This window comes from Mastomys coucha, unplaced genomic scaffold, assembly GCF_008632895.1.
Source record: "Mastomys coucha isolate ucsf_1 unplaced genomic scaffold, UCSF_Mcou_1 pScaffold21, whole genome shotgun sequence".
Taxonomy (NCBI): domain Eukaryota; kingdom Metazoa; phylum Chordata; class Mammalia; order Rodentia; family Muridae; genus Mastomys; species Mastomys coucha.
The window spans coordinates 130,188,745-130,209,665 of record NW_022196904.1 but is presented as its reverse complement, the minus strand read 5'-3'; the positions used below and the strand labels follow the sequence as shown (position 1 = coordinate 130,209,665).

General features: G+C 51.7%; 1 protein-coding gene across 2 annotated transcripts; it reads right to left on the bottom strand.

The window, feature by feature from the left end:
- Window positions 1-1,244: 1,244 nt before the first annotated feature.
- Window positions 1,245-12,300, bottom strand: B4galnt4 (beta-1,4-N-acetyl-galactosaminyltransferase 4). Of its 2 annotated transcripts, none has more exons than XM_031388777.1 (20): window positions 11,859-12,300; window positions 9,350-9,453; window positions 8,922-9,017; window positions 8,747-8,842; window positions 8,574-8,664; window positions 8,398-8,498; window positions 8,179-8,246; window positions 7,895-7,973; window positions 6,320-6,386; window positions 6,082-6,216; window positions 5,895-6,004; window positions 5,715-5,815; window positions 5,535-5,635; window positions 4,574-5,462; window positions 2,868-3,151; window positions 2,622-2,775; window positions 2,427-2,499; window positions 2,183-2,336; window positions 1,871-1,997; window positions 1,245-1,649 (listed from the first exon to the last, which is right to left on the bottom strand). In XM_031388777.1, exons 1-20 carry the CDS (start codon window positions 12,007-12,009, stop codon window positions 1,526-1,528), a joined length of 3,105 nt encoding a protein of 1,034 aa, XP_031244637.1. In that variant the 5' UTR covers window positions 12,010-12,300; the 3' UTR covers window positions 1,245-1,525. The 2 variants fall into 2 exon arrangements, with proteins under 2 accessions (XP_031244637.1, XP_031244638.1); XM_031388778.1 differs by lacking the exon at window positions 11,859-12,300 and adding an exon at window positions 10,658-11,795.
- Window positions 12,301-20,921: the final 8,621 nt, after the last annotated feature.

Sequence of the window (20,921 nt, the reverse complement as noted above, 5' to 3'; positions counted from 1 at the left end):
CTATGGATGCCGGGAACCTGATAGGTTCTCTGGAAAAGCAGCAGTGCTCAAGTGTCTCTTCAGTTCACGTGTTGAGTGGATGTGCTGACAAAGGTCTGGCCTCCATGTATGCATGAATATGTATTGTATCACATGCATGTGCATGCCTGATACATGTGGAGATCAGAAAGAGAATATTGGATCTTTTGAAGCTGGAGTCATGGATGGTTGTGAGCCACCACCATGTGGGTGCTGGGAACTGAATTCTATCTTCTGCAAGAGCAGCAAATGCCAACTGCTGAGACAGCTTTCCAGCCCACATCATTTAATATTGTTGTTGTTGTTATTATCATTATCATTATTATTATAGAGTTTTTCTTTAACTTGCAGTACTTAAAAAAAAACATTTTATGTCTTTATGTGCATGTGCCATGCCTGTGGAGGTCAGAGGACAGCTTTGTAGGAGCTTTGAAGGTTCTACTATGTGAGTCCCCAGAGTTGGCAGTGGATTCATCTTGACAGCCCTGGTAGCAGGCCGCCTTCTTCTTTCTTATCTTTTGAGGTAGGGTCTCATTATGTACCCAGGGCAAAAAGATATGACAGTCTCTCTCCCAGCTTCTGGGATTAAAGGTATATGCCACTACGTCTGACTTGTAGCATGTCTCCTTCTCCTCTTCCTTCTTCCTCTTCCTGCTGCTGCTTTTTAAAGATTGTTTATTTTATATGTGTTTTGTCTACACATATGTATGTGTACCAGATAACCTGGGATGTCAGAAGAGGGTGTTGCATCCCCTGGAGTCGGGGATAATTGGGAGCAAGCATGTGGGTGCTGGGAACTGAACCCAGCTCCCTTGGAAGAGCAACAGGTGCTCCTAACTACTGAGCCACCTTGCCAGTAGCTAGACAATGTGCTTTTAAATCCAATGCTTTTCTTGTAAAGCATCGGTAAGTTGCAGCACTTCATATGAACTAGATATAGAGAAGGCAATGTGGGTAACTGGGGACTTCAGTGTCTGCTCTGGTTGTGTGGGGTGACAGAGCAAGGTCATTCTGGAGACAGTGTCACCACATATGCTGGCTCAGCAGCAGTTCCTGTGTGGGAAGTTCTCACGCAGTGTCTTTTCTGAGTAGCCAGGCTCCACAGAAACCAGGTGGAAATAGAAGTTACAGGCAGGAAGTGGGTGTGGGAGGGGAGCCTGCGTTGCCCACAGCCACCCTGGTAACCAGAGCTCTGCCTCACAAAGAGAACAGTCACAGAAAACAAGTCAGAACTAAAAAAAATATTTCATTTCATTCTGAATAAAAAACAGAACAGACAGAACTCTTGTAAATTCTGAAAACAATGTCATTGCTACAGAAAATTTCACAGAAATCATCAGGGGGTGTGGGGACCAAGGGGCCTGCCCTGCCACGAGCGCTGCCTATCTGGAGTCACAGAGGAGGCATTTAGGGGCCAGCACAGGTGGTGGCAGAGCCTGAATCAAGCTCAGGATGCAGCTTCTGCCTGCTGCACCAAGACCCAGTGGCCCAGAGGGCGGCTAGGTCTTCAGGATCGCTGTGTGCGGGCACCTTTGCGGCTGCGTGTGGCCCACATGCCTCGCTTTGAGTGATAGTGGTGGTAGAAGTGGCGCAGTCGAAGCCTCTCCACCTCCAGCCCTGCCTGCAGGACCCTGCGAGGAGCGGGCGGAACGTCAGAAGCCTGGCTTAGGTGCTATGGCTCTGGGCTGCCCTTGTGGCTGCAGAAGCCCAGGAGTGGGAAGGGTTCTCGGGAGCAGGGTAGGTGGAAGGATTTTGGGGGTCTCTAAGATCCTGACAGGTGGGGCTCTGTCATCCCTTCCTCTCATTGGAGGGAGATAAGTTGTCTCAGTGTGAGGGAGGGGAGGGCAGTCACCTGTCCAGAAGTTCCCAGTCCTCGCCTCCCCACTGGTCACGGAACTCCTCAGTGTTCATGCCTCCTACACGGTCAAAGTCCGATTTGTAGATCCCAAAGAGGCCAAATCCATTCACTTCCCAGTAACCTTGAGGTGGGGAGGATAACCATTAGGGAGTGGTCCTTAACATTTTCTCCCCAGGGAGGCTAGAGGACCCTGGGAGGAATTCTAAGAAGCCTTCTTATTTTGGAGACTCTGGGTGGGAAGGGGTGTCTGGTATTTGTTAGTGGTTGTGAGAACCTGGAGTTCCCGGGGAACACTCGGGTCCTTACCATGTGGGTCCCACGGTGAGCTCCCACAGCCCAGACGCATGACCACAGGGGCGAAGGCCAGCTTGCCCTCCACACAATGCTTGCGGATGCTGTCCAGGATATTAGGTGGGAAGTGGATGTGCAGATCACAGAGGAAAACGATGCTGCTGGGGTCCTGTAGGTTGGGAGGTCTGAGCCCTGCTCACCTCCCCAAGGTGAGCTCAGCACCCTTTCTTTCCCCTAAGCCCTTGACTGGCCCACAGACCTCCACTGCATCCACTCCAGCTTGCAGGCCTGCAGAGCGCTCGAAGTTTCCAGTTCGTCTCAAGTACTGGTACCTAGGGAAGGGAAGGAACCACAGCAACCATGAAGGGAGGTGGACGGTATCAGGACAACTCACCTCCTGGAAGAGGAAAGATCCTCGGCTTCCCGAAGTGGTGGTGGTGGTAAACATCGTTACCGAGGTAGCTGAGCCGCACGCAGGGCCCGCTCCACATCCATGTCCTCGCTCTCAAAGTCCACTAAGATGATGTTGAAGTAGGAGTCCCCCGTATGCACATGCAGCGCGGTCATATCTGCCAGGAACTGCACTACCCAGCGTGCCTGATTCTTCACTGGAAGAGGGGATGCCAACTGAAGCAGCATGACTGGACCGAGGTTCCCACCTCCTACCCCACCCCCGAACGCCTTACAGTGGCGCACATACCTGGTACAATGAAATGGACCATGACATCCTGACGCCAGGCCAGATGCAAAGGCCGGCAGAGCTCTGGGCGACTGTCTGGGTGGATCGATGCGGCAGGAGGGGGCTCGGGACTTTCTCCATCTTCGTCCCCAACCCGGGCTCCGGGCAATCGCAGGAAGACGTATTCTGATAGGCGCTGGCGGCTGCCTCCGCGCTCTTGCAATTCCAGTTCCAGGAGGAAGCGGCTTCCGCGTGCAGAGTCGCGGCGCTTCTCCACGTTCACAATGCGTAGAAGCGAGAAGCGCCTGCGAGGCAGGGCTGATTAACCGAGGGTTGTAGCTCCATTCAACACCTCCCCCTTTTACCCCGAGAACCACGCGACTGTACTCCCCAGACCGCATTGCAACTGCAACCCACTCTATGGCTCCCAAACATAGGTTGACCTTCCCACATCTCACTTCCCCAGCCCAGCAGGATGTAGGAAAGGCTACACACTAGGGGGCGCTGTGAGCCCAAGATTGTTAAATTATTCCAGATTTTCCTTTGCCTGATTTTCTTTGTCCTGAGGTGATGCCTCAGTCTTCTCCTATGGTTAGCCTCCCATAGAACCACCAGGAAGCTGTCAGCTCTCCCATATGTCCCCCTCAGACACCCAGCAGAGCCCTCATTTTGTCTCAGGCCTTAAGGCTACTCTCACTCTGCCTCCCACCCTCTGGTGACAGCAGCACTTCCCTATAGGAGACCACTGGCATGAACTCAGATGGGAGTCCTGTGATTCAACCCCACCCAAATCAGGGACCTTCTTCCCCCAACCAAACACTTTAGGTTACTCCTTGAGGTCACCCACATCATAGCACCCAGATGTGCCTATGACCACTTACGGTGGACAGTCCTATAAAGAGACTATGAGACTGCCCCATAGGAGGCTCTCAGGAGGCCTGATCTCGGGGTTGGGGATTGAGCTCAGTGGTAGAGCTTTTGCCTAGCAAGCAAAAGGCCTTGGGTTCTGGGCCACCTAGGTCTGTCCAACATCACCAATGGTGGGAAGGGTCTCATGGCCCGTTTGGAGGACTGTCACACTCTCACCCTCTGGAGCAGCAGCACATCTGTGTGCAACCCCTGTCCTGTTGAAAACTTCGTGTTGAGCTTGGCTGTCAACACTGGCTGCCAGACACCTTGTCCTGATGTGCCCGAGTTCATCGGGGCCCACAGAAGGTTCTCCCTTGCCTGAAGGCTGACAATGGGCAGAACAGCCTCTCCAAAGGACTCCCTCAAAGATAAACCATGGCCCCAATCTCCCTCAAAATGGGGGTACAAACAAGTTTGAAGCCTGAGACCAAGGACCCCTTGAGCTAGACACAGTCCCCTAGTTAGGACCCTCCCGTGCTCCACACAGAGAGGTCTAGGGTCCCTGAGTTTGACACTTTAGTGTCTCTGGTCCCTGACAAGGCTGTCTGCCCACGATCTGGCTAAGCCTGACTATTGTTCCCTGTGGTTTGGATTCATCCTTGGGTCTAGGTCTAAGGTGACAGATAGGGGAACTGGCAGTGAGGAGAGATGAAGTCAGTCTTGAGTGGGGCTCCAGAGAGCCCTTCAACCTGGATAAGTAAGAGTGTAGTTACAGAGAGGGAGAAGAGGATCAGAGAGCTGCTGAGAGCCAAGAGAAGTTCCAAGATTTCCTGCAGACACCAGCATGCCTTCTCTTCAAGCAGTCACCTGCCCCATACCCGCCATGCCGCGCATTAAGTCGCTCCATGTACTGAGCCACCACATCCACTGCTTCGGCCTCAGGAAGCTGCAGGTTCCCGGATACATTACAGCGTAGGTCGTTCCAGTCAGAGCGCAGCAGCTCGAAGTCCATGGCACCCACGCTGAATGTGCGCTGCCAGTCAATAGCGTCCTCACGCCAGCGGCCCAGCGGTCGCCCAGCGGCCTGCTCCTCCTCTTCCTCACTGTCTTCTGATGTGGCCTCATCAGCAGGGGCCCCATCCTCCTCCCCTTCTTCACCCTCTCCAGGCAGCTGTGGCCTGGATACCTGAGACAAGCTCAGGAAGGAAGTCACAGGCTGTGTTCCCACTGAGGAGTTCAAGTCCACCGTGGGCACCGTGAGTCCCTGTCTATGCAACTGGCCCTCCCGGCCTCCCTGGCTGGTCTGTGCCCTGACTGGGGGCTTTAGTTCTGTGATCTTGGGGCCGCTGGTCCTATAGCCCTGGGTCCGAGGTGGATGTGGGGGCACCCGCAGTTGTACTCTGGGCAGAGGCTTGGGGCGCAGGAAGACACCAGGGAAGGGTGGCCAGGGTGAGTCTCTCAATGCCCTTGGGGAAGCCCGCTGTCCAGGTCGTACCCTGGTCACATACACCTTTGAAGGTGACTTCTCCACAGTTCGGGGAGGTGGAGCTCGCCCCAAGAAGAGGGGTAGGGGGCGTGGGGCCCAATTTAGTGCCCGGGAGTGTCTGAGGGTCTGCTCATCCGGAGGACTAGTTGTAGGAGGGGTTGGGCTGGCTGTGGCTCCAGTGGAGGCTGCTGGGGTGGAGGTCCTGTGGTTCTGCTGTATGGATGCATCGGTGGGCTCCAGGCTGTCTAACAGTTCCTGCTCATCCTCGTCATCCAGGAAGTCTGTAGAGAGTATCTGGTAAACAAAAGTATCTGGCATTTGGGTTGGGAAGGTGGCAGAATTGAGACACTCACCATCTGGGTTGAGGAAGAGGAAGGCTCTACGCTGAACTTCTTCCTCCTCATCTTCCTCTCCTTCCTCCTTGTCCATTTTCATATATTTATAGAACCCAAACCTGAGGAAGAAAGTGCATCAGAGACCTTCCTCATTGAGGCTCCTCATCCTCACGTCTGACAGGCCACGCCCCCACCTACCTTTCCAGGTATAGTGGGGACTCACGGTAGAAGCACTTGTTGTCTGTCTCCATGTGAGTGAGACGGGTATGGTCATTGGGGTAGATGAAGGACAGGTACACCTGCAGGCAGGGCCAATGGCTTAGGGATAGGGCCAGGGCAAAGGGTAGCTTTAAGAAGCCTCCCTCATGGGGCACTTACAAACTGTAGTCCTTGGTATCTGGCTATGGGGAAATCCTTGAGGACATAGGTGGGTGCATAAGCACAGGGCTCCAGTACATTCTCCAGGCTCAAAGGTTCCATCCGAGGAGCTATAAAAAGGGCCGTCACTTGGTGGCCTGGTGCTCACCCCACTCCATCCTCTCCCTCCTCTGGAACCTCCTCTCACTGAGGAAGAAGGTGTCCCTCGGGTCTGGGTGTAGCATGTCGGCGCTGGGTTCCTCCTGTGGTGGGAATCCTCCTACATGGCTGGCTGGAGACTGAGGCACATGGGCTACATGGTCCATCTTCAGAGATGACTCATCTAGGAAGAGGAGGGCATCTGGAACTTCCACTTCCCCTCCACCATCCCCATGCTGAGTCCCTCAGAATCCAGCCATTCCCCTGAGGAAATACCCAGCCCGCACCTGTGTACAGGGAAATGTGAGCAGAACCAATGATCTCGAACTTCAGACCAGGCAGGAAAGCTCGCCACTGGGGAGGGGCGGGTGGGGACAGGAAAGAGGTTGGGTCCTGGTAGGTGGCTTTTCTTAGTTCATGGGGGGGAGGGTGAGGTGGGGTGGGGAGGAGGACTACAGAGTGAAAATCCTCAAAGGATGCAAGACACTTGGTGGGGAGAGTGGGAGGGGCTCAAGAGGCACCTGACAGAAGGCCTAGGTTGAGGAGTTCAAGGGGCAGATCCCTCCCTCCCTCCCTCCTTCCCTCCAAAGGTTGCTGAGTATAACTTCTGATCCCATTTTCTCTCTGGCTTGGCATGTTGCCTTCCTGAGGCCACTGCTGGGGTTTCCCTCAGCGTCCGACCTAGTATGTGCCACCAGATGGCATCCTCATGCCCATGCTCCATGGATGCTCCTGAGTCTCCTTGCAGATGTGCTCCTCCCACCTCTATTCAGCTGGTGCTCCTGGGGGGCTGACTGGGCTCACGAGGGACCTTTGTTTCAGTACCTCTGCTCTCTTCCCTCGGACCATCCAAACACTGAGTCTCCACTCTACTGAGATGGGATGACATGTACTGAGGTGCTGAGGCCGAGAACCACCAGTGCTACTGTGGTCACTGTACCTCACCCTCTAGGCTCTGGCCTGCTGTCAAACCCTCCTCCCAATCTCCCAGCTACCCGTCTTTCTTCTCTGTGGTGGCTGACACTGATTTTCAATCTAACAGGTTCTAGAATCACTGGAGACAAACTTCCTGGCATGTCTGTGAGGGAGGACCTAGATGAGGTTGACTGGGGGGGAAAGACCTACCCTAAAATATGGGGACTACCATCCCATGGATGGTGGTCCAAAACTGAGCTGAACAGTAGCGGTCATGTCTGTCAGTTCCTGCATGCAGAGGCAATGTAACCAGCTACCTCACACTCCTGTTACCAGGACTTCCCCTCCACCGTGGGCTGTACCCTCAAACTGTGAGCTGAAATAAACCCTCCCTTAAGTTGCTTCTTGTCAGGTATTTTGTTACAGCAGTAAGCGTGGTAATAAAAAGATAGTGCGCTTCCCAAGGCTCAGTCTCTTGGCTTCCCATTGTTCCACACAGGGACAATGGCATTCCTGTGTGAAGGGATTCCTGGCATGAAAATCCTCAACTACCTCACTCCCTCACGACAGTCTGAGCAGTTCATCACAGCACTGCAGGCCAGGCCTGTTTGGGCTACCAGACTTCTTGGAGTCTCAGAAGATTCTAGAAAATGGGGTCTGGTCCTCCAGGTACTGAATTCCTAGGCTAAACTTCCTGCCGTACACTCTTTCTTCCCCGTGTCTCCTGGTGAAGGGCCACTTTTCAGTGCAGCCCCTTTGAGCATCCAGCAGGTATAACAGACCCTCCTGACCCTGGTCCATGTCCCCGATTATCTGCTTTATCTCCTAGACTGGAAATCCCTTCGGGTTGGGGACCACCCTGCAGTGACTGTTCAATGATAGAGGAAGTGGATGGGGGTGGGGAGCTGTGGTCTTTGGAGCTCCTTCAGAGGGCAGGCCACACTCACACCCACTTCCACATGGTCTGAACCCTTGTCATCTTGCTTGTGAAGCAGCTCAAAGTAGTATCTCCGGGAGGCCATGAGCCTGTGGACATAAGGATCTGGGGTTGTCTCCCGCCAAACAGAGTAAGAGCCCAGAGGGTCAGGCCAGAATCTCATATCCCTCTGGGACGGTCCCTCAGGAAGACAGTGCTTGTGTAACATGGGCAAGGATGGTACCCAGCCTCCCTCTCGTATACCAACACAGATGTGCACACACATGTGAATGCATGCACTCTTAAGTTACTCACCGCCGTGGCTTAGACACCTGTGAGCTGAACTTGGTGAATTCTCCAGGCGCGGTCCACTCAGAGCCAGTCTAGGAGGTAATAGGAGGGGGACAAAGGAGTGACCACATTCTCCCTGTGGGCATCGGACACACTCAATCTGTGTTTCCAAGAGGCTGCAGGAGGTCCAGTGAAGACAGATATGGTGTGGATAGAGGAGCTAGGCAAGAGGGCAGAACCTACCTTGCCCACAAAGGCTACAAGCTGGGCGGCTGCTGGGCTCTCATCCAAGCTCAGCCAGAACTCAGAGTTGTCATCCGAAGCCACAGAGAACTGGATGTCTCCTAGTCCACAGGACAGAGGCTCAGGAAGCTGAACTGTTCAAGACATTCTGCCCCTGCTATACCCAACTCACTCACCATCTCTGGCTGGGTGGATGAAGCCAAAAATCCGGAGTCCATAGTTCTTCCACTTAGGGGACACAGCTAACTTTGTCACGGTAGTCCGAGTCTGCCAGTAGTGTAACAACCACTAACTCACAGCTCATTGCATGCCTTGCCCACCCTGCCAACCCGTGCACTGAGGTACTCACATGAGGAAAGAGTGGGAAGTGCAGGTTCCTCCTCAAGTGGCCCACAGCACCTCCACACCAGTCCTCAAACACGTGTAGGTTCACCTGTCCTTTGAACTAGGGGTCAGAAGGGACGTTAGCTGTTATAGTCTGTTCCACCCCTCCTCCCAGCCCAGCCCAACCTAAGAGAGCTTACCTCTTCCCGCCATGGGGGTGTCTGGTGGGTGAGGTTCAGTGGGGGTGGCTTCCTAGCTCCTCCAGGAAACAGCATGTTTGGGCCCCGCCCTTCGGGCTGTGGGAAAGAGTAGCCACGACAGAGCTCTAAAGGCAGGAAGTATAACTGCACGGTCCATCTCGGCACACTCAGCAGAGGAGAACTTCATGGTTCCCCTTTTGCACATCCAGTCACATCACCTAAGTACTCCCTGCACAGATACCCTCAGCAGACCTGCCCAGACAGTTATGTGGCCACTGATAGGATGCACAACAGATGCATGCCACTCAGTGACTACCCAGACCCAGTATCCAGGCTGGGATGCTGAAGCTCGCATACAATCTATGGTCATATCTACCCATCCAGGAGAGTGGCTCCTTATGAATAGGTTTTTCTTGGTCACTCCTTACCGCCTGTTCATCTTCATGACTTTCACTAGAATCCTCTGCCCTCCGTGTGGATGATGCCACTCGGACTCCCCGGCTATCGGTCACACCGGTCAGCTTCTCACCATCTGCAGGTGCATGGGAAGTGTGTTAGAGCTCAGACTCTCTAAGGCCAGTACCTTTGTTGTTGGGTCAGCTGGAGGGGCGGGGCAAGAAGGATTGCTGAAGCCTGTACACTTCTGCTCCATCATTTGGGGGCCCTTCTAGACCCGACCTTGGGTGGGCAATACAAAGCAAGAGTCTTTTACCGGCTTTCTCCAGTCCCCAGTGAGAGCGGGGAGCAGGGCTATATATACACTCAAGCTAGTGTGAAACTGTACACACTCACACCCATCTGGCCATCCTCTCAGAATGGCTTTGCCTTGGGAAGAATTTCAGATGGCCTAGCCCCCTTGATGCCTTTTCCTTGTGCTAGGGTGTTTGCCTCCTCTCCCCAGAGCTATGTGAAGCACGGCCACTACAGTTCTCCAGTGTCGGGTCGACTACTCCTGTACCTTGTTTTGTCCCCTTCTTGGATCTTCTCCCTAAGTTGCATGCCCACTGCATTCCCGGGTGTGCACTCTTTGGGACTTGGGCCTCCAAAGACAGGAGGTTTCATTTCATCCCAGTCCTGTCCCTCTTGGTGCTTCCAATGAGAGACACTAGATCGGAATCCTTCCTGTTTCAAAGCCAAGCCTTGCATCCACATCTGTCCCTCCATGCAGATCTCAGATGCTAGGCTACTGGAAAGGTACAGCTGATACCAGATGAGCCTAAACTGTCTCTAGGTGAAGGGCTGACTGTGTGGTCTCTTCCCTTGAAATTTTGGTGGTGCTCTATATTCTAGATCCTTCCTTGAGAAGTCAGGAAGGTAAGCAAGACTCCTGGTCAAATTCCCAGAGCCTGGCCTGGATACCCACAGCCCATCAGGCTAAGTCCAGGCATTCTGAGTACATGGGAACTTTCTGTAGTGTGGTCTCAGCTCAGGCGGTGCAGAGATAGGTACCTGCCCCACCCTCACTCGGAGGTATCTATAAGCACAGGTTGCTGGGCACCCACTGAGTGTCCCCTGCTCTGAAGACTGACGACACTGTCAGGAAAGTTTTAGGCACATGCAGCTGTTCAGCTTCTCACACGCTTTGGGGTGCCTGGTGGGTCCCAGGTGGCCAAACAGGAGATGGGTTTCAGCCCAGAGTAGAGAGCGTGTGGGCCCCATCTGTGCAGCCCAGGCTGCTTCTAGCAGTGCCATTGGGCAGAGCCAATCTTCCAGGATCCAGAATAGATCCTACCCACCTAGGAGGAGTCAGAGCCAGCTGCCCTCATGATCGACCTTCAACAGCGGGGCTCCCTGTCTTCACTCCATCCTGGTTGATCTCAGACAGAAACAAATTGCTCAGGAAGTCAGTTGAACCCACAAGGGCAGCTGACGGGGGCTGGCTTTATTGGGTATTGGGTCAGCTCTGGGTCCAGACATATCTCTTAGGGATAGAGTTGTGGCAGGATGTCTTGAAGATGCCACAGCTAACAAGGTACATGGATTGGGATGACCCCTAGACTTTCTTGGGGGCTGAGATCTGTCTCAGATCCTTGGCCCGGGATCTGACAGAAATAGTTGCCCACGCATATGAAGAGGCAGAGGGCCTCTGTAGGCAGGAGACAGGAGTAGGACTGAAAAGGGAGTTCTGGATCCATCAGGTGGAGTGGACCAGGATGTTGTGTGTCAGTGTCACTGCTCTGAGACTTTGAGAGGAGAGACACTTGCTCCCCTCCCACTAAATCCTCAGCTCACCAGCTTCCTTCACAAAGATGAGGCCGAGATCTGTGTGGCTTGGTTAGGCATCTTCAGGTTCATTCCCTGGTCTTTTTCTACCTAGCTGTATTGATGTCCACCCTGCCCTGGAGCTTTTCCCCCAAAGTGTGGGTCCAATGGCCACTATCTCCAGAGGTTCTCCCCAGATTCTTGCCCACAGGGCTTGCCAGGCCTAGGTTGCTTTGTACATCCTCTGCCCACTCTTAAATGTGCAAACTACAACAAGCATTTACTCAAGTTTGCATTGGTTCCTAGCACACAGACATCTCAGTCCACAGTCATAGGTGTACCCAGGGTTTCCAGCTGTTCTGGCCACTCCAGGCAGCTGGATCCCTCAACACCACCCTTACCTCCCCACCTTCCAGCAGAGGAGGGAACTGAGACCCTGCTAAGTAGTCAATGGCCTGACAGGCCTCTTGGCTAAGGGCACCGGTTCCCCAAAGGGTCAACCGTTAACTCCATCATCACCGGATCTAAGTCAGATTCCAGCGAACATAAAGGTTAGGGATGAGCCCTGAGGGTCCCTGGCGTTACTGCTGACGTCACTGGGCGTCCCGCTGAACAGAGCCGCGACCCCTCCCCCAATATAGCAGAGCTGGGAGGAGCAGGACAGCAGGGGCTCTGGGCAGTCAGACCCCAGCGCCTTGGGAGGCCCGGGCCCTCTAGCCGCGCGCCATCGCGTACCTCGCCCGTAGCCCAGCCGCTGGCGTAGCGCGCGGCCCGGGCGCACCAAGCTCCGGTGCACATACGTGAGCCACGCGGCGCAGGTGAGCAGCAGCAACAGCAGCAGCAGCTTCATCTGCTTGCGGACCTTCTTCACCGGGAACCACGGCATCGCGGCGCCACTCTCAGGGGCGTCGCTGCGGCCCCCCGGCCCCGCCTGCCCCGCCCCACATCCCCCGGCCCACCCTGCTGCGCTCAGCGCCTGCAGCACCGCATGGTCCTTTGTCCGCTGCGGGGGCTACGGTATTCGGCCACGACTCCCGGGCTGCTCGGGCCGCGGTCGGGGTGGGCGGCGGGAGCGGCTCCTTGAGGCGCTCCCCCGCCCGCCCCTCCCGGCTGCTCACGCTCTTCTGGACGCCGCGGGACGGAGCAGCATCCAAGCTGCGGTGCTACCCACCGTGAAATGGGGCGACGATCGAGTTGCCCGAGCCAATCGGCCGCGGCCAGCCCGCGTACAACCAATCCGTGATGCTCGGAGGCGGGGTGGCGCGTTAGGGTGTGCCAGAGATCCACACGACGCGCGCATTCACCTGGTGTTCGCCGGCCGCGCGCTCGGGGATGCGGGGGTTGTGGGGAATGAATCTGCGGTGAGGGACATCAGGGACGTCGGGGAGAGGGATGTAAGAGGTCGTTGTTACTGTGGAGGCCATCCATGGCAGGGACGAGGGATGCTGTGGGAATCAGGCTGCGTGTCTGGGAAAACACTGGAAATAATGAACACGCAGAGGCGCTCAGCCTACCTCTCGGTCGGACTTGAACAAGCTGGGATGTTCTCGTTTAGCTGTGAGGAAGGACAGGTGGGTGGAGGGTTGTTCTATCCAGATTGCTTCAGTTGTGTACTCCAATCGCTTTCTGGCTGGTGCATCCCAATCCTCCTGACTACCACCTCTCTTCCACCTTACCACCAACCTCTTCTTGAGCTTCCAGTCTATTGACCAGGGTACTTCATTTGGTGTAGCAGAAGCTGCTGTGAGCCTGCAGAGCTCGTGGGTTAGGAATATGGACTGGACATTTGAATAGTCTCCCTTCCTCCGTGACGCCATGGCCTTAAGTAGAAAGACGCCTTTGGGACGAGGTGCAGTCATTTAGAGACCTTCGCACCCTGAAGTGGGTGTGCCCCAGTGGAGATGACTGGGCACCTTCTGGTGTCTATTCTAAGGGGTGGCCTCCAGCTCGGCAGGCAATGGAGCCTTCCCATACCACATGCACCATTGTGCTGATCGCGGGGTTGCTTTGCTGGTTTGGTTTTGTTTCTTTTGCTTGTTTGTGTTGTTTTGAGACATTGTCTCACTATGTAGCCTTAGTTGGCCCGGAGCTCTTTAGACATCTGCTTGCCTCTGCTGCCTGAGTGCCGGGATTCAAGACATGTGTCACCACACCTGGCTTTGTTTTTAACATTACCTCACCATCACTATGTATCCTTGGGACATAAAATCAAATTGGTTACATTTCTATCTTTTTTTTTTTTTTAACTTTTTTCCAAGCATCAGCTGCTGTTCTCATCAGCTGGCTCCCCTCACTGACTTGTTTCTGATGCCTGCACTTGTTTATGTCCTGAACATTGTCTCAAACAGTGTCCTGTTTCACACGCACACACACACACCCCTTACATGGCACGGGTTGTAGCTGCTTTTCCATCTTCCTGGTCATCCATCGAAGAGACATCTTTACAACGAGAAGACGGAGTGCAACAGTGAAGAAGGGATAAGGTCTCTGCTGTCATGGAACTTATGTTAACTGGACAGAGACAGAAAACAAATAGCATTTTTAAAGGAAGCAAATGTTGGGAAGCAAGTAAAGTGTTTGGGCAGAGAAGTATACTAGCGGGGAAGAGTTCAGGACCCTTTAGGGGATCCAAGCGCAGAGACTCTCCTCTCTTCATCTGGAGTCAGCAGAACAGCTGAGGAGTAGTTAAGCTGTGATCAGCTAGACAGCTGCTCCTCTTGCTAACACATCTGTAACCACACCTCACCACAACCACAGAGGGAAATGTTTCAGCCTAACCAAGCAGACAAGACTGATGGAAGTATGCACTTAAAAAAAAAAAAGCCCCTGTATTTGTTTTTTGTTTTGTTTTGGTTTTTTGTTTTGTTTTGTTTGGTTTGGTTTTTTGAGACAGGGTTTCTCTGTGTAGCCCTGGCTGTCCTGGAACTCACTCTGTAGACCAGGCTGGCCTCAACTCAGAAATCCTCCTGCCTTTGCCTTCCAAGTGCTGGGATTAAAGGCTTGTGCCACCACTGCCCGGCCTGTATTTGTTTCTTTAAAGATTTTAAATCATTATTTTATGTATATGGATGTTTTGTCTGTATGCACGTCTGGTGTACTACCTGTGTGCCTGGTGCCTACAGAGGCCAGAAAAAAAGTGTTGAATCTCCTGGAACGGGTTTTAAGCTGCCGTGCTGGTGCTGGGAACTCAACCTGAGTCATCTGCAAAAGCAAGCCATGCTTTTACCTGCTGAGTCATCTCTTCACCTCCTACAACTATGTTTAACCAAAGGAAAACCACAGTTAAACTCTCTAACCAAAACAGGTTGCATCTCCCGAGAAACCAGGTCAAATTTCACATTCACCTTTGGAGGCTATTCCTTCTTGCAGCTGAGTCACACTCCTTGAGCATGTTCAAGAGGTAGATGATATGAACGTAGAAACATTAGCCACTGCAAATATGTGCTGTGTTAGATGGGAGGCAAACAGGAGAAGGAAAAAGGAGGCAACGGAATTGATTACCAGAGGGTAAGGGAAAGCACTTGCCAATCAATCACAGAGTTGTAATGGTACTGACAACTACCTTTCTTTCTTCAATAATTTATTTATTTTTATTTTATGTGCATTGATGTTTTGCCTGAATCTATGTCTGTGTGAGGGCGTTGGATCTTGGTGTTACAGATAGTTGCGAGCAGCTATGAGGGTGCTGGGAATTGAACTCAGGTCCTCTGGAAGAGCAGTCTTAAGCATTGAGCCATCTAGAGCATTCTAATACATTGGGACACAGAAAAGACTGAGGTCCTTTGGCTGGTGTGGGAAAGCCTAAGCCTGGATTCCTAAAAGGTCTGTGCTATTAGCAGTTTTGTTTGTACAGGATAAATCTGGTTTTCTGTAGTTGTTTTCCATGGGACTTACGGAAGCTAAAAGACACCCTCAAGGAATCTGCCTTGTGAGTCACTCACCTTGTCTACAACCTCTCCTTGACAGGATTAGCATCCTGAACAGCACAGAGACCATTCTCTCTGTAGATCTCCTGCTATGACAACCTTTTATATGATTTGTCCCCTGGTAGAACCCTCTTGTATTTGTCTTGTATTTGTATTTGCTCACTTCAAGGATCAGGTACATTTAGCTTTAACCTCATGAGAGTCTTGGATGAAGCCGGATGCATTGGTTGGTCCCTTGGGATCTGAGATAACTCGACCAGTAGAGCCCAAAGTTGTAGGGACAGGAAACAAAATTATGCTATTTCTTCTACTGACCCCTGGACCCTTAGACGCTGCCCCTGGAGAGCTGTAGAGTGGACACTGGCCCTGAACATCAAGCATATCCTGGGTACATCCCAGCCCACAGTGTACTGTGGGCCACTCTGCTGGTCCCAAAACAGCTTTTAGGAGCCATTTTACTGTTCAGTGGGAACATGGCCAGACAGTGAGTTCACTGGAGAGAGACTTATGCTGAGTGGAAGAGGTCCTCTGCTGAGTCCATAAATTGCTATTTGGGCAGAAGCCTTTAAGACTGTCAGGGAAGGTGCGCCCACAACCACAGTAAGCAACGGTTCTAGCTCTGCCCCTTCAGGATGGCAGGGGTTGCTACCATTCTCTGCTGCTGGCAATTGGGCACTCGGCAGTAGCCATAACCAAATGAGCCCCCGTGACTGGAATCCAGGTTCTGATGTCTATAAGCTTGTTTTTCTGTCCCTGTGATAAAACATTCTGACAGAAAACAACTTGGGGAGGAAAGGGTTTATTTCTGTTTGCAGATGACAGTCTGTCATTGAGGAAACCCAGGGCATGCACTCAAGCAGGCATCTAGAAGCAGGAACTGAAGCAGAGACCATGGAAGAACACTGCTTACTGGCTTACTTAACTACTTTTCTTATACAGCAAAGGCTTTCCTTGCCTAGGAATAGCACTGCCCACAGTGGGCTGGACCTTCCTTCATCAATTAGCAATTAAGAAAGTATCCTGTGGACAAGTTCAGTTGAGGTTCCCTCTTCCCAGGGGACTCCAGTTTGTGGCAAGTTAACAGAAATTAACCAGCACATGAGGTCATGTCTAATGTGTATTCATGTTGCTACATTATGTGGCTTCTTTTGTTTGTTTGTTTTGTTTATTTTTGGTTTTTCGAGACAGGGTTTCTCTGTGTAGCCCTGGTTGTCCTGGAACTCACTCTGTAGACCAGGCTGGTCTCAAACTCAGAAATCCGCCTGTCTCTGCCTCCCAAGTGCTAGGATTAAAGGCGTGTGCCGCCACACTGGCTTCTTTTCCTCCTGGATAAGAGCAGTGTGCTTGGGGAAAGGTGATAATGTCCATAGATGGGCTTTCTTTGTCACTCGGTTCTTAGGGCTTCCTTGGCTGTGGCTGTGCTTGGCTCAGTAGTCACATGTGACAGATTCTTTGTACCCTGTGCATCTAAATGTTACCAGAGAGGTAACATTTAGCCATCCAAATTCTACCTTTGCTCCTTGAGAGTTCCAGGCTACCCAGCTGTATAGCCTGTCCCTGCCTGTGAACCAGAACAGGTCCGTGCCTCTTATTTTGAAGCCTCCATGTAAAACAAGCCACCAGGCACACTCCGTACTGTTCTGCTCACTCAGAGCCTTTGCTGCCACCGTTGTCATGTGGGCCTTGTATCGACTATAGTGCTGTGGCTGTCCATCTTCAGGTGACATCCCTGTAGTATGCAAAATCAGTACCTGAAAACCAGTACTCAACCTTTTCTTTCTCTGTCAGCTGTCCAGAGGGAGCTCCCCATAGAGCCATTGGTATGTACAGCTTCAGAAAGAACTTAACCATGCAGGAGTGACTCTTGTGCGTGGTCTGCTTCCTGGAGTTGACTACTTGGGCCTCCGGGGCTTCCTCAAACCACCAGCATTATATATCATATTTCATTAGTGAGAGGCACTACCATGAACTTCACCCTAGGGTTCATGGGTCAGACGTACTAGCAGCAGCTCCGGGATGGATGCCCAGTATCTACGGCACTGTTTGGAACCAGGTTAATTTTTTTCTGGTGAGGGGCAGCACTTTGCCAAAGTTCATGCAATAATCATTTAAAGGGCTAGCTAGAGGCTCCATCAGACCTGCTGGGTCAGTGTGTTGATAGCCTAGACTTATTGTAGAACACCCCCTCTACTGTCTCCCCCCCCCACTAAAAGTTTTATTTATTTCTATTTTATGTATATGAGTGTTTGCCTTCCTACATGCATATGCACCCCTTGCATGCAGCGCCCTCTGAGGCCAGAAAAGTGCACTGCTGTCTGTTAGAACTGGAGTTGCAGATGGTTATAAGTTGCAAGGTAGGTGCTGGGAACCAAACCCTGGTCCTGTGCAAGAGCTGTAAGTGCTCATAACTGCTGAGCCCTCTCTCTAGCCCCTGCAGAGCCTTCTCTTGTTTTGCGTTATTCAGTTAAAGGGTTGCAGTAAGCACCTTGTCGTGAGTGACTGACAACAGGGCCAAACAACTGTGAATTCAACTGTGCCCCTTGCAAAAGATGATTCCAGTTGGGCTTAGTGACAGTTTGCACCTCCTTCGAAAGGGGTGGAGAAAGGCCAGCCTGGTCTACAGAGTGAGTTCCAGGACAGCCAGGGCTACACAGAGAAACCCTGTCTCAAAAAACCAAAATAATAATAATAATAATAATAATAATAATAATAATAATAATAAAATAAAAAGGTAGAGAGGGTCATGAGACCCTCATTTGACTGCCCAACCATTCTTTGCCATCTGTTGTATGCACCTCTACCTTAATTGCATGTGATCTTGAGAAGGAGCTAGAGTCTATAGGCTGGAGACAACTAGGTGGGGAGCAGGGACGCATCTATGCTGCTACAGGAAGCTCTTATCACCACTAGGTAAGGCTTTCCAGGTGTGGCCTGTTGGGCGAGGAACATCTATATCCCTGTGAGTAACTCTCACGTGTGCTCTGTAAGGAAGACTAATAAGCTCATTGGTTCTCCAGAGTGAGCTTTGGAGGAATCATGCCTTGGTTTGCCACTGGTTCCTTAGGAGAAAGGATAGGTATTTATTATATCTCTCCCTGGGAAGAGAGGCTAGACCTCTATCCGGAAAGGTAAAAAACTGTCTCTTAAATACACAGGGATGTACTAGGCATGCTATCTGTCTTATGCTTGAAGAAACTGTATACACTGGACCCAGGTGTCTTGGTTACTTTTCTATTGCCACGAGGACACACCATGCCTGAAGTCACTTATAAAAGAAAGCATTATTGGGACTCATGGTCCCAGAGGGTTAGAGTCCATGATCATCACACTGGGAAGCATGGCAGCAGTCAGGCAGACATGGCACTAGAGCAGTAGCTAAGAGCTTACATCTGGACCTGAAGGTTGGACACACAGAGAATGATAAAGGAATGATACAGGTTTTTGAAACCTCAAAGACCACCCACAGTGATACACCTCTTTCAACAAGGCTGAAACTCCTAATCCTTCCCAGTCAAATTTGCCAACTGGGACCAAACATTCAAATATATGAGTCGATAGGAGCCATTCTCATTCAAACCACCACACCTGGGATTCCAGAGATAGAGAATCCCTGGCTCTGTGGGATTCACTCCTCAGCACATGGATTCTATTATGATGGTAACATCTACCTTGTGTCCATCAAGTGTGGTCACCACTGTGTCACCAACCGTGATGGGAAGGAAAGACAATGACAGTACCTGTGCACTAGGACAGTTCTGGGCTAGAGCATTGGGCTTGGGAGATAGGACCATGATGGTGTGGCTAGCTGTTGGAAGTGGTGTCTTCATCTTCATTCTTTTACAACAGGTGTTAAGAAAGGGTACAGGCGCTGGGCGGTGGTGGCGCACGCCTTTAATCCCAGCACTTGGGAGGCAGAGGCAGGTGGATTTCTGAGTTCGAGGCCAGCCTGGTCTACAGAGTGAGTTCCAGGACAGCCAGGGCTACACAGAGAAACCCTGTCTCAAAAAAACCAAAAAAAAAAAAAAAAAAAGAAAGGGTACAGGCACATCAGTATAGCTGTGGGTGGGGTGGGGGTGAAGATGTGATCTAAGTGTGCTGTACCAGTGAAGCCAATCAGGAAATGCAGGAGCTGTGGTCAGATCTCATTTATGATAACAGTCTTCCGTTCTCCAAGAACTACTGTCTTAGCCGGGCGGTGGTGGCGCACACCTTTAATCCCAGCACTTGGGAGGCAGAGGCAAGTGGGTTTCTGAGTTTGAGGCCAGCCTGGTCTACAGAGTGAGTTCCAGGACAGCCAGGGCTACACAGAGAAACCCTGTCTCGGAAAAAAAAAAAAAAAAAGATCTACTGTTTTCTACAGACAGGTAGAGTGTAGGGTGATGTGGAGATGTGGAGATACAGCGAGTCTTTGATGGGAACACATGCCCCAGGGCGCAGTACACTTTTACTCTCCTGGCTTCTAGGTATTAAGCATTTTAACAGCTTCTTCCTGGGCTGGGGAGCCCACACAAGGTTATTCCTTTGTGCCCAGGCCAGACTTCTCCATAGCCACTCTAAAAGCCACTCTACTTGTGTTAAGCTGAGCCTGGGAAGGGGAAATAGGAAGAACTTCCAGGGACTTGGCCCTGAATTGGTGGATTCCTAGGAACCTGAAATCCACCCATCAAAGGGCTCATGGAGGACAACATATTCATGAATTTTCACCCAGGTCTGACTCCCAGTAAGGCTGGAGTTTCTGGATTCATTAGTTCTTATGATAGTCTGACTTGGCTCTTACTATAAACAGAGAGTCTCTACTTCATATGCTGGGATCCTGATCTCCAGTATGATGGTATGAAGTGCTGTTTGGGGTAGGCAACAAATCAGGTGAAGTCATGAAGGGGCCTTGGTCTTTGATACATGAGCTCAACTCCTACCCCCTTAAGAACAGAGCAGTGTGGACTCTGAGCAGCCAGGACGAAGTGTGATCCTGAACCTGGCCATATCTACACTCTAATCTCAGACATCTGGCCTCCAGAGCAGTGAGAAGTACATTTGTTCCTCTCTCTATGGATCCAGCTTGCCCTGGCTGCAGGCATCGTGGGTTGTAACTGCCATGGTGCCCTGGGTAACTCCGATTTCTTTTTCCCTACAAAGTTTTCTGGCAAACTATTAACAGGCAAAAACCACTGGGGTAGTGCTACTTTACCAACAGCTCTTGGTGTCACCTGTGCCAGAATGTGCTCAATGTCATTGACGATAGCTTGAGATAAACCAGGTACCTTCTGGTTGAGATGAGGCCACTTTTGTCTTGTCCGTGTTCTTCTGATGTAAGCTGTGAAGATCCCCTGGACTTGCTATTGCCCATGACCACACTTTGGTCACTGAATCTCCAGGACCTTGACTCTGCAATTCTGGGGGTGTCCACCTGCTTTTCTGATCTTGAACTTCTTGGGCCTGTTCCTATGCCCTAAGGTCAGAACTCTTTGGTGCTTTATTAATGTCCAAGCTGACCAACAAGTTTCTACTTACTGAATTTCTATAAAAGAATACTTTTCCAAGAAACTAGGTTAGTGCAGGTGGTGGTGATGGTGCACGCCTTTAATCTCAGCACTTGGGAGGCAGAGGCAGATGGATCTGAGCAAAACCAGCCTTTTCTACAGAGCAAGTTCTAGGATAGCCAGGGCTGCAAAAGAAAGAAACTAGATTAAGTTTTGGGGTAGGTTTCTTTCTCCAAAGCCAGCCCTGAACTCACAGCCAGACAGTGCCTCCCTCCCTCCCTCCTTCCCTCTCTCCCTCCCTCCCTCCTTCCTTTCCTCCTTTTCTCCCTCCCTCCCTCCCTCCCTCCTCCCTTTCTGAGGTTACAATTGTGCAGTACACTTTGTCCCAGTTC

Excerpts from the sequence above, each read along its gene's own strand:
- B4galnt4 (XM_031388777.1), bottom strand. The coding sequence starts at position 12,009 with ATGCCGTGGTTCCCGGTGAAGAAGGTCCGCAAGCAGATGAAGCTGCTG. Across the intron at positions 8,843-8,921 it reads CACCCCCATGGCGGGAAGAG|TTCAAAGGACAGGTGAACCT; the intron begins GTAAGCTCTCTT and ends TCTGACCCCTAG. Across the intron at positions 7,974-8,178 it reads CAGGTGTCTAAGCCACGGCG|GCTCATGGCCTCCCGGAGAT; the intron begins GTGAGTAACTTA and ends TTATGTCCACAG.